This window comes from Phoca vitulina, unplaced genomic scaffold (assembly GCF_004348235.1).
Source record: "Phoca vitulina isolate PV1807 unplaced genomic scaffold, GSC_HSeal_1.0 scaffold2, whole genome shotgun sequence".
Taxonomy (NCBI): domain Eukaryota; kingdom Metazoa; phylum Chordata; class Mammalia; order Carnivora; family Phocidae; genus Phoca; species Phoca vitulina.
Window position 1 is genome coordinate 75,558,727 of NW_022589705.1, and position 14,919 is coordinate 75,573,645.

General features: G+C 50.3%; 1 protein-coding gene across 5 annotated transcripts in view; it reads left to right on the forward strand.

Annotated features, from left to right (window-relative positions):
* The window catches only part of CSMD2 (CUB and Sushi multiple domains 2), a 583,106-nt gene that overhangs the window by 183,893 nt on the left and 384,294 nt on the right, over positions 1-14,919 (forward strand). For all 5 annotated transcript variants that reach the window (XM_032388322.1, XM_032388331.1, XM_032388357.1 and 2 more), the window contains exon 4: positions 5,517-5,711. In XM_032388322.1, the coding sequence (XP_032244213.1) occupies positions 5,517-5,711 (195 nt within the window). The remainder of the gene's footprint in view (positions 1-5,516; positions 5,712-14,919) is intronic.

The following is a 14,919-nucleotide window of genomic DNA, read 5'->3' on the forward strand; positions in this document are numbered from 1 at the left end:
CAAAATAGACTAAAACCTGTCTGTCTTTATGGAGCTTACATTGTAGCAGGGTGAGAGGAAGAATAACAAATGTATCAAATATATAATAAGTCAGAGGGGAGGAATGGAAGTGGAGGCAGCAAGTGGAGACAATTCTTTGGGGATGGAAATATATACAAAGCACTTGGCACTGGGGCTAACATGTAGTAAGTGGGCAATAAATATGTTTACAAGGCCAAACAGCTAGAAGTAAGGGAGTTATAAAAAATAACTTTATAAAATAAGATTATCTGTGTGATGCAGAAGTGTCTAGCACAGAGTAGTTACTTGGAAGAGAATGGTTTTTATTCCTCCCTCTCCTGACCATGCCCCCTACCCCTCAGTCACACACACACACACACACACACACACACACACACACACACACCATCTCCTCTTTCCATGTTGAGGGTTGTGGGAAATGTAATCCTTCTCTCTGAATCCTTTTTCCCAGGCGTCCTGACACTTAGTATCAACCGTAAGGCCACGCAGATGAAACAAGTTACTTGATGGAAGATAAGAAATCAAAACATATGGAGGGTGCTTATCCAGAGAGCATAAATGACTCTTCTTTATAAGATGGGAACTAAAGTCTCAAATTAAAAATAAAAGAAGGCACGATGTAGCTTTTGCTGCACTCCAACCACAGAGGGGATTCATTGTCATACAACCACTGAGAATATTATGTTGATTGGCAAGAGCCAGGCTTTGTAGATGGGACAAAACTCCCCACAGCTAATCTACAATGGAATTGTTCAGTGTCAGGCACAGCTTTAATAATATTGTTCTGGGCTGCATTGGATGTAAATATCCCACTCTTCATTTTGTAAGCAATCAAAGGGAAGTTTTATAGATGGGAGAGCATGAACAGCTATAATATCTGTGCCAAAAAACACATGGGCAAAATAAAAAAAAATCAAAGAATGCTGCACCTCGAAAGGCTTGCTTTGTGGCTTATCTCCGATCTCCTCTGTCTGTCCAGCAAGTTGCACATCAGACACATTATAAAAGCCCTCACTTTCAATGTTGCCCTTGACATTATTAAAAAATACAAGGTTAGTAAATCAGACTAGAGGAAAAAAAACCAGACTATTAAATCTGGACAATCAGGTAATCACCCTTCATCTTGTCTTGGTACCTACAATGATGGAGGGAGGGAGGGAACTCTGGTTGATTAAGCACCCACTACGTGCTGGGTGCTGTCTCTGTCAGAAGCGGTTTCACAGCCCAGTTAAGAGTGCTGAACAATGGAGCCAGGAAGACAGAAATTCACAACCTAGCTCTGCCATGTTCTAGCTGTGTAACCTGGAGGAAGTTGCTTAAACTCTGTGTGCCTCAGTTTTTTCATCCATAAAATGAAGATAACAGGTATTCCACTGGATTTTGAGGATTAAGTAAAATAAATTTGTAGCCCAGGGCCTAAAACATACCAGGAACTCAGTAGTGGATATTATAGAGCTAACTTTACTTAATGTGCACAACAGCCCTGCTAGAAGTTGAATTGTGTCCCCAAAAAGATATATTGAAGTCATAACCCCCAGTAGCTGTGAATTTGACCTTATTTGGAAATAGGATCTTTGCAGATGATGAAGTTAAGATGAGCTCATTGGAGTGTGTCTTAATCACAATCCAAAATGATTGGTGTCCTTATAAAAAGGTGAAATTTAGATACAGAGACACAGAGTAACAATGCCACGTGAAGATGGAGGCTGGAAGTGATGCGTCTATAAGCCAAGGAATGCCAAAGATTGCCAGAAAGCCACCAGAAGCTAGAGAGAGACAAGAAAGGGTTCCCTTACAAGTTTCAGAAGATTGGCCCTGCAGACACCTTGATTTTAGAATTCTAAACCTGCGTATTATGAGACAACATATTATGAGACAATCTGTTGTTTTTTTTTTTAAGCCACCCAGTTTGTGGTACATTGTTACATCCTTAGGAAACTAATACAATACCCAACATGGGAAGAAAAAGTATCTTCATTTTCAGATGAAGAATTGAAGGCCAGAGGTGACAATTACAGTTTAAGATCACTGAGCTAGAGGTAATGAGCTGAAATCGGAATCCACACCTCTCTGTGCCCAGCATCTGCCCTCTCTCCCCAGCCACTGTATGGCCTCTCAGGAGCAGAACTCAAGATAAAAAAGGAGGTGGTGTTGGGACTGAGCCCCCATTCATCACACCCAAGTCCCAGTTGAGGGGCCAGGTCAGACTGGCCTGATTATGAACAGCTCATTAAGTAAAGAGCAGTGAGTGTTTGAGAGTGACTTTTTTAAAAAAATCGACTTTTATTTATAGTGATGTTCCAGTCATTAATTTCAAAGGAAGAAAGCCCAAAGCAGAAGCAGGTTCATTAAAAATTTGACATTAGTAATTTAATTAAATTGGGTCTTTCCGTCTAGTTGCGGAAAATGAAACGTTAGTTCTACACCAGTTCTCAGCCCATTTCCCCTGGTTGGCTCCCTCCCCTCACCTTAGCTTGCTTTCTTCTCCAAGTGTTTACCTGACCCGCCCCTCCAACCCCCAACACTCACAAACACACACACATCACAGTCACTGCCTCCGCTGCAAGCCAGCAGCGAGAGCTCATGGGAAACGTCAAGGAAGCCAATAGTGTGGGATCATGGGAAACACCACGCTAGCCAGCAGCATGGGATCATGGGAAATACCAAGGTGGCCAGTAGTGTGGGATCATGGGAAATGCTGAGGTAGACAGTAGCGTGGGATCATGGGAAACACCAAGGAAGCCAGTAGTGTGGGATCATGGGAAATGCTGAGGTAGACAGTAGCGTGGGATCATAGGAAACACCAAGGAAGCCAGTAGTGTGGGATCATGGGAAATGCCAAGCTAGCCAGCAGCATGGGACCATGGGAAATTCCAAGGTGGCCAGCAGTGTGGGATCATGGGAAATGCTGAGGTAGACAGTAGTGTGGGATCATGGGAAATGCTGAGGTAGACAGTAGTGTGGGATCATGGGAAATGCTGAGGTAGAGAGTAGCGTGGGATCATGGGAAATACCAAGGAAGCCAGTAGTGTGGGATCATGGGAAATGCTGAGGTAGCCAATAGTGTGGGGTCATGGGAGATGCCTAGGTAGCCAGCAGCATGGAATCATGAGAAGCGCCCAGGTAGCCAGTAGTGTAGGATCCTGGGACACGCCCAGGTAGCCAGCAGCAGGATCATGAGAAATGCCGAGGAAGTCAGTAGTGTGGGATCATCGGAAACACCAAGGTAGCCAGCAGCATGGGATCATGGGAAATGCCGAGGAAGCCAGCAGCAAGATCGTGGAAATGCTAAGCTGGGCCAGCGGGCAGGATGATAGAGGTAATCCTTTCATCTGGGTCATCACACCCAGTCGAGAGAGAGCATGGGCATGGAGAGCTCTTCAGTCCTTTAGATAACTCTCACAAAATATCAGCCTCTCGAGGGCAGGGACCCGCCTTGTCTAGTTCACTGCTAATTCCCAGCATAATAGGCCCACAATAAATTTTTGTTGCATGAAGGAATTAATTCATGAATGAGTAACTTGCCCAAACAACTAATTAATGAACACATAATTATGTCCCTGCAAGTGCCAGGCATTGTGTTAGGGCTCCCAGGATACACCTATGGACCAGACAGGGCCCCTGCCCTTGTGGTCCTCTGACCCAGTGGAGTCAGGCATCTGCCATTTTCTGAGCACCTACTACGTGCTGGGCACTGTGTCAGCCAGCCATGCATCATGTAGTGTCGGTAACACCCTCCACCACTAGGTATTGTTCTCCTTTCTCAGTTGAGGAGATCAAGGCTTAGAGAGGTCACATGACTCACGGCCACAGAGTAAGACAGAGACAGCGCCTGGTTGCAGACCCAGATCAAGGTGATTCCAAAGTCTGCCATTTCTCTCTACATCATGCTTTCTCCTCCTGGAAGGGGAGGATAAGAAGAGGGAGGGAAAGCCTTCTTTCTGAGGGTTCTAAGATCATCAGGGTTGGTAGAGAGGGTCCTGGAAGATGGCAACATGGTCAGGAAGAGGGTACAGCAAGGGCCTGGGAAGCTCTCTAGGATTCAGGCTGGCCAACTCCACTTCTTCATCTTTACTTCTCATCCTGGCCACCCCTGCCCTCTTGTTTCAGGCTTCTTGAGCTCCTAGGTTATCTTTGGCCTCAGGGCATTTGTGTACGATATTTCCTTTTTCTGGGACACTCTTTGGCCCAGCTAATTCTTACTAATCTCTCAGGATTCATCATAGATGTCACCTCTTCCAAGAAGCCATCTCGGACTGCCCCAGACTGGGTTTGGTCCCCTGCCTGGTCTCTATCCCATCAGAACATTTAACATGCCTTTAATTGTGCACCTCTCTCATGAAGTGTGCTCAGATTCACATGTGTCTTACGTGTCTGCCAGGCTCTGTCCTAAGCACTTTGCATATCTTCACTCATCTAATTCTCCCCAATACCCGGTGAGGGAGGAAAGTACTGTTGTGATCCCTGTCTTGCAAACGAGGAGACTGAGGCACAGGGGGTTAAGAGAGTTTCTCGGGGTCCCACAGGTAGTAAACCATCTGTCCAGGATGCACACCCAAGTTCTTGAGTCTGTACTCCCCACCACCCTGCTCTACAGCCTTTCAGTGACGTCTCAGTGAGTGATGGACACAGACTTGTGTGGCACTCTGGATATGGCTGTGAGCCCTTGTCATTGCCCTGTGGGGACATCTCGGATTGGTAGGCGGTCTGACCTTCAGGGCGCAGGCAGTTCTAACTCTGGGGAGAAAGGAAGAGGGTTAGGGGAGCTGGGTTGGGTTGAACCAGTGACTCGGGCAGAGGAGCTCCCCCCACCCTCCCCCCAGATTGGCAGGTTACAATGCTCTGGCAGTCTCCCCAGTTTCCTCGGGATAATGAGAGCGCACCCACAGCTGGCCATGATTGCTTTGGCTTGGGTCACACATTGTACATTGTAATCCCTGGCTCCCCATCTCCCCCTTTAAGTGGGTCAGTCAGATCAGAACTCAGGTTCTTGTCTTCCCACTTCACTGTCTGGTCCAGCACTAACAGCCCCTTCAATTCTCCCAAACCTGAGGGGCCAAAGGACCACTCTGGCTGCCAGGGCAGACAGGCATGAAAGGAGGAACACTGGATTTAATGGGCACCTACTCCCTGCCATGCTCTGCGCCCCTTCCCTGGTTTCAAGGAATGTGGAGTGTGAAACCAGGGCAACCGAACCCAAGAGATTAAAGTGATTTCCCTGGGGCATCTCAAGTGATGGGACAGACGTAATCCACCTCCATGGCTGTGCAGGAGAAAAGGCAGGAAACCTGGATATCTGGCTAAAACCGCAAGTGTGGCTCCTCCTTAATGCAGGACCACCGTGCGTTTTCAGGGACTAGGCAGCCTTGAGAGGGCCAGCCCGTCTACCGGGGAAATGAGACCCGGGGAGGTGACTCGCCCAGGCAGCTGCTGCACGGAAATGGGTATCAGGGCTGAAGCCACGCTCATAGGCTGTGTGTCTCTCTCTCTCACAGTTCTCCCCAGTCACACGTGTGGGAACCCCGGGCGGCTGCCCAATGGCATCCAGCAGGGCTCAACCTTCAACCTCGGGGACAAGGTCCGCTACAGCTGCAACCCCGGCTTCTTCCTGGAGGGCCACGCCGTACTCACCTGCCACGCCAGCTCCGAGAACAGTGCCACGTGGGACTTCCCCCTGCCCTCCTGCAGAGGTAGGCGGCCAGAGAGGGTCTGAGGGGTGGGCAGTACGCGGAAAGGGATGCTGGAGCTTCCAGGGGGCCTGGTCTTCAGTGGGGGAGGCTACACCGTCCACTCCAACAACGTCTAGGGTGCCTGCTCTGGGGAGCGCATGTCTGGAGACCACCGCGGGTCCCCAGGGTCCCCAGTTATTCTAGAGGCTTCTCAGCTGTACTTGACCTTCCAGCCCTCAAGTGTTGCTTCCTTTGATCCCTTTCCCGCACATCAACAAACTTATTTTTAGCCAGTCTACCCTCCTGTCTAGAAGAAACACGGTTTCTTTTCCGTTACAGAGCATCTGTGTGCAAGGATCTCCCCCAGCTGCTTCCCTTCCTACTGACCTCACCCTGGCAGTTCTTCTTTTCCCTCTCCTACAAATTTCCTATAAATTCAGCCTCTCTCCCTGTCTCACGGAGTCCTCCTCTCAGCCTCCAAATATGCTCAAAACCTCTTTACCCCAACAGCCACCCCCCCGAAAAAAAACCTACCACCTCAGCCTCCCAGCTAGGGTGACCAACTTATCCTGGTTTCCCTGGGATTTTCCCATTTTTAGCTCTGAAATTCCCGCATGCTGGAAACGCCCTCAGTCCCAGACAAACTGGGATGGTGGGTCACCCCCTTCCCAGCCTATTTCTTATTGTCCCTCCAGCCCATAATATCTGGGTTTATTTCTAAGCTAATTTCTCATGCCTTTAATCTGATGATAAAAATAATGCATGATCATTTTTAAATGATCTTAGAAAATTCAGAAGAATAAAGAAGAAACAAAATTTGTTCATTTTAACAATGATTTTCACGTGTTTCCTTCCTGTCTTCTAATCTATACTGCACTACGCATATATTATGAATATGTGTATAATTGAGATTACCATGCATGTAGATTTTTTAAGACACCTTTTAAATGCTGTGACATTGTACTGTAGGGTTTCCCCAGGCCACCAGGAATGCCCAGCATCTCAAAAGCTCCATCCAACCTTCTGTCTCCGCCCCCCCACCTCCCATTTACTCCTCTGCAGACTGGCCTTTGGCCCGAATATTCTGCATCATGTTGCCAAATCAGATGGGAATTGTTTTGGCCCTTATATTTCTTGACCTCTCAATGGCCTTTTGCACTACTGACCACTCTTTTCTTCTTCAAACTCTCATCTTTAAATTGTGTGGGTCCCAGAACACTCTGCTATAGGTCTGGGGAGGATCGTTTCAAGGACTTGAGAAATGATTGGAACATGCAGCTCTCCTTGGGTTCAAGTTTTACCTTTCTCTTAGAGGCAGCTTTTCTGTAAATACTGTCCAAAGACCAGCTCGGGGAGCCTGGCTCCCCATTCCCGCCATATGTACATGCCCTTTGTATTGTCTGCACCAGGGGTGGAAAATACTTGGCACATATATCTCTTCCCTTGTTCCCATTCCAATGGCAGACATAATTAATTGATCACAGCACCCTTTCTTGAGCCCACACACGGCTATGAATTCCTTCCCAACAGACAAGCCACAACCAGTCAGCGTGAGTCGCCACGTGATCCCATGTTTGTTTACTCCTCTTCGCCATGTTGGTCCTTCTTGGTGGAACCCAAGGGAATGAGAGTCTCCCTTCTCACCCTCCTAAGTGCTCCTCTCAGGCCCCATTTCTAAGTTGGGATGTGCCTCTCATCACGTGATTGATGCCAGGAATGACCAATCCCATCAGGTGAGACCTTGGCCCTTCCACACAGGTGTGTGGCCCTGAGTGGCCAACCACGGCCTAAAACTGCTGTCTCCACTCCTCTTAGAATCCCTATCCACCCCCAGCCCGGAAGATGTCACAGCTGAACACTCTGACCTTCCCAGGAGGGGTGTCAGAGTTGTGATGTGATAATAGAATATGAAACCTGATAGTATATGAAATCAAGTATTTAAGTTGTGAAACAAGACCCACCATTCTCTTTCCTCTTACAACACTATAAATACCACGCTCTTTTAATATGGAAATGGAAAACAGTGGTAGCCCAAGTATGAGAGGCGGAGGGGCTGTCACCCCATCCTATGCCATATAGTTCACATCAACACCCATCCCAATATGGTGGAAATCCACTTCCCCTCCCAGGGTCTCCAGGGATCTTCATCACCTTTAGCCTCCTCTGAATCTGTAACTCACTGCCATCCCTCATTTCCCTGGGTTCTGCTCTGCGAGCTTAAGTCAAGAAGCTGGCCCATTGGTCTTCAGTCTCTCCCTGTCTCGGGGGAAAAACAAAACAAAAAGCAAAACCCACTAACAAAGGTGTTTGCACGCAGCACAGCCTTTATTGAAGGTGTTGGTGGCAACACAGGGAGTTTGCGGCTCAGCAATGCAAATGGCTGAGAATGAAAGTCTGAGTCATCATGAGCCTCAAAAGCTTTCGGCCCCTGCTCCCTGGAAGCTTGTCCCTGGCTTCTGTCTTGACAGGCTCAGGTTTCCGTAGGGGTATGCCTCACACACTCTCTTCTTTCTCCAGCCAACTCCACTTGGTCCCTCTTGACTTTGGCCCCACGGGGGGACTTGCATTGACCTCTTAGGCACAAGAGCCCCATTGCCTCTTGGTTTTGCCATCTCCTTACAAGCTAATGTGTCTCTTCCCAGGGTGGTATTGTCCTGAACAAAGAGAGCCTTCACCTGGAAGAAACTTGGCAGACTGTGAAAATGCCTTTTTTAAATTAATCCACCAGTAAAAGATAAGTGATGAGGGCCATCTCCTGGAGGTCTTCCTTGGCTAGGTGGGCTCACGGCCCCCAGTCTAGTGCCTGCATGTCCAGACGTGGGGGGCGGGCTGGCGTGGGCTGGGGTGATGGTGCTCCCCCAGCCCACACACCACAGCAGTGGTTCATGGGCGTGGGGAGCCTTTTTGGGGCAGGACTTTCTCCCAAGCCTCTCTCTTCCCCTTAATGCCGGAGGGCCCAGCATGGCCTCGCCTCTGGGGACATCGTGCATCTCTGCGGATTTCTCATCCACTACGTGGCTTCTAATTGTCACTTGGAGGTGACTCTCCAGTTTCTGTCTCCAGCCCCACTCTCTGCCCTACGCTGCAGGCCCACATGGGTATCAGACTCTACTGAACCTTTCCTGGAGTGTGCTTCAAATGGGGCACATCCAAAATCTAATTCTTTCTTTCTTCCCAAACCTGCTCTTTGTGTGCCTCCCCCAGCTCAGTGAAGAGTGTCACCATCCAAGGTGGCCAAGCCAGACACCCCAGTGGCATCTTACCCCCCTCACCGTTCTTGCCCCTGACACCATCAGCCACCACGTCCTGGTGCATCTCTCTCTGCACCCGCCCTCGCCGCCAAGCCTCTGCCCTTGTTCAGGGGCTCTGACTAGTGATGGTCCGGACTACCTCACGTCTCATCTCACCTGTCCCACTGCAGAACAGCCCTCCCTGGGCGGCCATCTGCCAGTCTCCCACCACACGTGGCCCAATCCATTCTCCACTGCTGGAGTGAACTTTCTAAGCCACAGATCCGACAGAGCACTTGTTGCTTAGAAGGCTGTCAGTGGCTCTTCATCCCTGACGGGGTCAAGTTCGGATTCCTTAGCATGGACAAGGCCCTTCCAGAAAGAGTCCCAGGCTGATCTTTCTAAGTCTTTTCTAAGTAGCTTCCAATTTAGCCACACTGGAGAAGGCTGTCTTCTGGAACACACCAGGGAAGCCAGCCAAGGGTGTTAAGTGTGGCTTCCAAAAAGGCTTCAAGTCCCGGAGGCTCCTTGGTGTCACAGGGGGCTGAGATGTGGCTCCGCCCATGGGGGAGGACAGATGGCTCTCCCACTCTCTGAGTCCCAGCACCTCCCCCATTCTCTGGGCTTCAGGTCCAGTTCTGGTTCCTAATTCACCACAAGATGCAAGAATAGTCTGAGAAGTGTCCTCCATAATGCCAGTGATTTTCTGAAAGTGATTTTCCAAACTGCACTTCCGTAGGAGGCCAGGCTGTACAGGAGCTGAGGGTGCTCATCAGGAGCCGTGCGGTGCCAGGAGCCGTGGTCATGCCAGAGTTAACGGTTCACACTCAGGAAGGATTAAAGCCTTTTGGCCTTTTTTCCTCTAGTGTGGAATTCTCAAGGGCTGGCATCTGTGAGTGGATAAACCTCATCCACTGGGCAGTGGTCCGTAAATATTTGCTGAATGAGTGGGTGGCTGGATGGGCCTAATTCCCCACCCGAATCGTGTAGGCATACAAGCCCGAAAGGCAAATTGCTGGCCTGGGTTAGCCCACCTGCCCAGCAGTGCCGAGGGACACAGAGTCTGAGGCCAAGGCTTCCTGGAGCAGGTTGGAAGGCAGGAAATGCCACATGCCTGGCTGAAAGGTTGACTCAGCCGGAGTACATAGCCTGGATTAAGGGGGAGTGAGGACCCACTGGGATATTAGGGGGCAGAGCAGGTGTGAGACTGACCTCCAATGAGGCCCATCCCAAGGCTGCTGGCCCTCTAAGGCTTGGTCTAGCTGGCAGAGGGAAGGAGGCAGGACCTATGGCCTCCCTTTGCTTTGTGTCACTCTGGGCACCTTGTCAAAGGCAGAGGTCCCTGGGAGGCTCTGAGCTTTGTGGAACCTCTTTGAATCACAAGAAGGAAGACCGTGTGGGTTTCAGCAAATGGACTCTGACTTATGAGGAACATGGGCCCTGGAGCAAAGAAGCCCGTCTGGGGAAGGCATGGGGTTCAGATGTGCTGGGGGCTGCGAGACAGGTGGAGAGAAAGCAGCTTGAGCAAGCAATGCTTGGCCTCTGAGGTTCAAGCCAGACACTGCCGGCTGTCCCGACTCGGGGAAGGGGGCATTGGTCTGCAGAAGCTCGGGCTGCACGTGCAGAGCTACATTCCCGATTTTCTAGCCCCAGGGGAAGGAACCTGGGGAAGGCGAGACAGAGGCAGTGTGCCATGGAAAGAGGGTGGAGTCAGATGGGTCCAAGTCAGCCCTAGCCGTGCCGTGTCAACTCAGAGCTGTGGATCACTGGTGTGTTGCTAAGCCTCTCCGCGTTTTCAAGTGGGGAACACGAGCAGCGGGCTGGGTTGCTTACTCATTCATTCACTCAGGATCCAAAAACTTCATGAGTGCCTCCTGTGTGCCCGCCAGTTAGTAACTCAATCCTTATTTATTGACTGCTGGTCGTTAGACACTTATTATTCTAGATACAGAGAATTGCAGTGATGAAAAGTCAGACCAGGCTCCAAGAGATCATGGAGTATTTATTTGATTTTAGCAGCTGGGAGGCAGAAAACAGATAAAAATCAAATACACAAATTTCAGATCTGAGGGAAATGAAGCGGATCGGGATAGGAAGACTACTTGAGGTGGACCTCTCAGGAGAGGACCCTCTGAGCAGGTGACATCTGCATTGAGTCCTGAATGGTAAGAGGAGGTTGTTATGTGAAGACCCAGGGAAGGGCATTCCCAGCAAAAGGAACAACAGGTGCAAAGTCCCTGAGACAGGAGAGTTTGGCTTGTTAGAGAGTCAGAAAACAGGCCCATGTGGCAAAGTAAAATGGGGGGGGGGGGTTGCTGTGGTGAAGCAGGACAAGAAGTTTGGGTTTGGTTCTAAGCTCAGGAAGGAGCCAGGGAAGAATTTAAGCACTGGTATAGTGCAGCTGAACTTTTTTTTTTTTTTTTTCAAAAGATCACTCTGAATGCTAGAATGAGAGGGACTGTAGTCGGCAAGAGGTACAACCGGGAGGACTGGTCAGGAGGCCTCTATTGCAGGCAAGCAGGCTGGAGATTCTGCATTTGGGTCACGGGTGGCCATGGGAGAGATGGAGGGGAGGGGGTAGACGGGGACCGTGGTTTGGGGGCACAGCCAATAGCCCTGCTGATGGGATGCATGTAGGTGCGGATGGAACGAAGGGTCAAGGTTGACTCCTAGGCTCTTTGTCGAGTGCTGGCACGGTGGGGATGTGGATAACTGAGATGGGGATGACTAGCACAGGGAGTCAGAAGCATGTGCCCTGAGGGGAATCAAGAGAGCTCATTTCATCCAGATAAAGTCTGAGATGCCTGTGAGACATCCAAGTTTGGAGGGGGGGGGGGCGGGAGGGGCGGGTATTAATTCTGTGGCTGGGGAAGTTCTGAGCTAGAAGGAGGTGGGGAGAGGGATACGAGGCCCTAAGTTGGCACTGCGGGTGGCAGAGAGGGTCTGGGAACCGCATGCTGGGCCCCTTTGTGCTGATCACACTACACGAAATGCAGAAAGTACCAAATATCATGCCAGCCAGCGGGGACCTTGAGTGATTCTGGAATGCACCATGGCTCCTAGATACCGTTCCTAACTAACCACGGGGTTCCTCTCCTACCACTGGGGTCACCAGTCCTTCTCCAATCACCTTTGCCATCACTGTTACTATAGCAGGATCATCCAGAGTGTGCTCTGGAGTCCAGTCACCTGGATTCAAATCCTGGCCTTGCCACTCCTACCCACTAGCTGAGTGACCTTGGGCTAGTCACTCAACCTCTCTGTGCCCTGGTTTGCTCACCTGTAAATAATACCAATAACGGTGCTTAACTCACAAGGGGGAAGTGAGGCTCAAGTTGATAAACGCTCCGCGTGCGGCAGAGGACCCTGCTTGTACCGGTGACTCAGGGAGAGCGAGCTGCCGTGGTTCCGACCCGCGCCAATGCAGCCTGGCATTCGGGGAGCACTAACTCTCTGCCAGACCCCGCTCTGCCTCCTTCAAGCCTCACGGAAGCGTCACAGGAACCCCAGCAGGTTAAGAGCTTGCTATCCCCTAGTGCACGTGAGGGAACTGAGGCGCGGAGAGGTGAGGTCCTTTGCCTGCAGCCACACGGCTCGAGCGCAGTGGAGCCAGGACTCTAGCCAAGGCCATGCGTCTACCAGCCAAGATCTGGACCACCCCTGTCTGCTGCAGACAAGGACAGTGGCCTGTGACGCCTGGCAGGAGACTCGCAACAACACTGTTGCTTCCAGAGCTCCGGCTTGGTGGTGCAGTGCCCGAGAGCTTGATCCTCTCCTGGGTGCGTCCCCTGAGGGGTCCACGCAGCCAGGCACTGCCCAGTCTTCTGTGTTGCTCCCGAGCCGTCCTCTGTAGCTTGTCCCGTGAGGTCCAGGAGAGAAGCCTCAGGGAAGGGGCCTGAGGTGGTCCTGCTGGGCAGATGCCACTTCAGTGGTGGGGGTGGGGGAGCCAGGGTCTGCAGGGGCTACTTTCGTCCTTTAGAGGAAGCCTGACTCAAGACTCGCCCACCTCCACCTGAGTACGGGTAGCTGACGTGCACTTTGGAGGCAGCACAAAGCCCCCACCTCAGGCCTCGCTCAGAAAAACCCCTCTCCGGGGCCTGGGGAAGCGTTGGAAACAGGTGGATAATTGCGTGGGTCTGGAGTCAGAGTGTCCGAGCTTCAAATCCTAGCTCCAGCAGTTAGTAGCCATGTGACTGTGGGCAAGTTTTAAAAACCACTGAACCAGGGTGCCTGGGTGGCTCAGTCAGTTAAGCGTCTGCCTTCAGCTCAGGTCATGATCCCAGGGTCCTGGGATCGAGCCCCACGTCAGGCTCCTAGCTCAGCGGGAGAGTTTGCTTCTCCCTCTCCCTCTGACCCTTACCGCCACTCATGCTCTCTCTCAAATAAATAAATAAAATCTTTTAAAAAATAAAATAAAAACCGCAGTTTCTTCATCTGTGAAATGTAGATGATATTATACCTATCTCTTCGAGCAGTTTGAGCAGTAAACAAAAAAGTACCAGCGAAGCATTTAGCCCAATGCCTGGCCTATACTGGAAGTCCAACGGAGTCATGTAACTGAATGCCATGTCCCGCCTGCATTCTTCTCCCCAGAAGGATGCCTGGGGGGACCATATCCATGGAAGGCATCCGGGGTTGGGGAGGGGCAGAAATAGCGATGCTCTCAGGCAATTGCAGTTTCTTAATTTTAAGAAGGGGTATCTTTGATAAAGCCAAGGATAAAGGGGCAGAACCCTGAACCCCCAGAAGAGGGGTTGAGCAGGTCACTGGAGCCCCCGAGGACCCTGAGCCACACAGCACAAAGAAAAGGGGGAACATTGAGGCTTTAGGGCACTCGTGCTCACACTTGAGTTGTCAGATGGCAGCTTCTCCCCCAGGGCCTATGGGGATTTTTGTTTCCTCAGAGGCCGAGTAGCCTGAGGATTGAGGATATGGACAGAAGCCCAGAGCCAAGGGCCCCAAAACTTGCAGGCATCCAGGAATTTGCACTGACGTTGGCCTGAAATGCAAGGAAGGGAGAAGTAGGATGTTTCCTCTATCCCTACCTGAAATTTGTGAGTCACTGGAGAGTTAACAGACATCCAAGGGAGCCCAGGGGTAGTTCTCTAAAATTATAGTTAATTGAGTTCTCTAAAATTATAGTTAATTGAAGAAATTTCAGTAGAACTTAAAGTTGATTATAAAGAAAGTCATAAACTTGGAAGGGCAACGCTCGGCATCACACACCTGCACCTTAGAATATACATGACTTAATGGCGGTGCAGACTGCCCATTACCAGAGAAGGAGAAAGTGTAAATTAATATTTTAGGACTGTGGTGTCAGCTGAAGGTTATATTTTATGGCTCTGAAGTTGTAACCATGAAATACGATGCCTTGTTTAAAGTGAGAGGAAATCTCCAAACAACTTCTAGAGCATCTTCAATCAAAGCAGTATGTTCAGGAACCAGGGTGTTGGAGGAGCCCAAGAGACAGGGACCACTCAAATGGGAAAGGTGCCACCTCTACAGTGGACTGGCGGCTCTGGGCAGAGGGCCTCAAACTCTCGAGTCCTCAGTTCCAGCACAGTCTAGAAACCATTGACTAAGGTTAGGAGCTTTGATATTTGTGGAGCTACTGAAATTTGTGAGTCACTAGAGAGTGACCATCTCAGGATGGCTTACCAGACTGCTTTTAAGCAGGGACATGTGGTGTCTTGAAAGAAGCCACAGTCCTGGTGCCAGAGAGGCTCAGCTGGAATCCTAACTGGCCATCCACTGTGTGACCTTAGGGAAGTTCCTTAACCTCTCTGAGCTTCCCCGTCCTGTTTCATTTCCTTGTTCAACAGCTGTTTATTGAGTGCCTGCCATATGCCAAGAGAAGTGGTAGATGTTGGGGGCATTTTCATTTCCTCCGAGCTGAGTAGCCCCAAGGCTCCATTGAGCGACATTAAACCCTTTGCTTGATGTCAGCAGTCCTTTGTCCTTCCCAGCAAGAGAGACTTGCTACCGAGCTTCTGGGT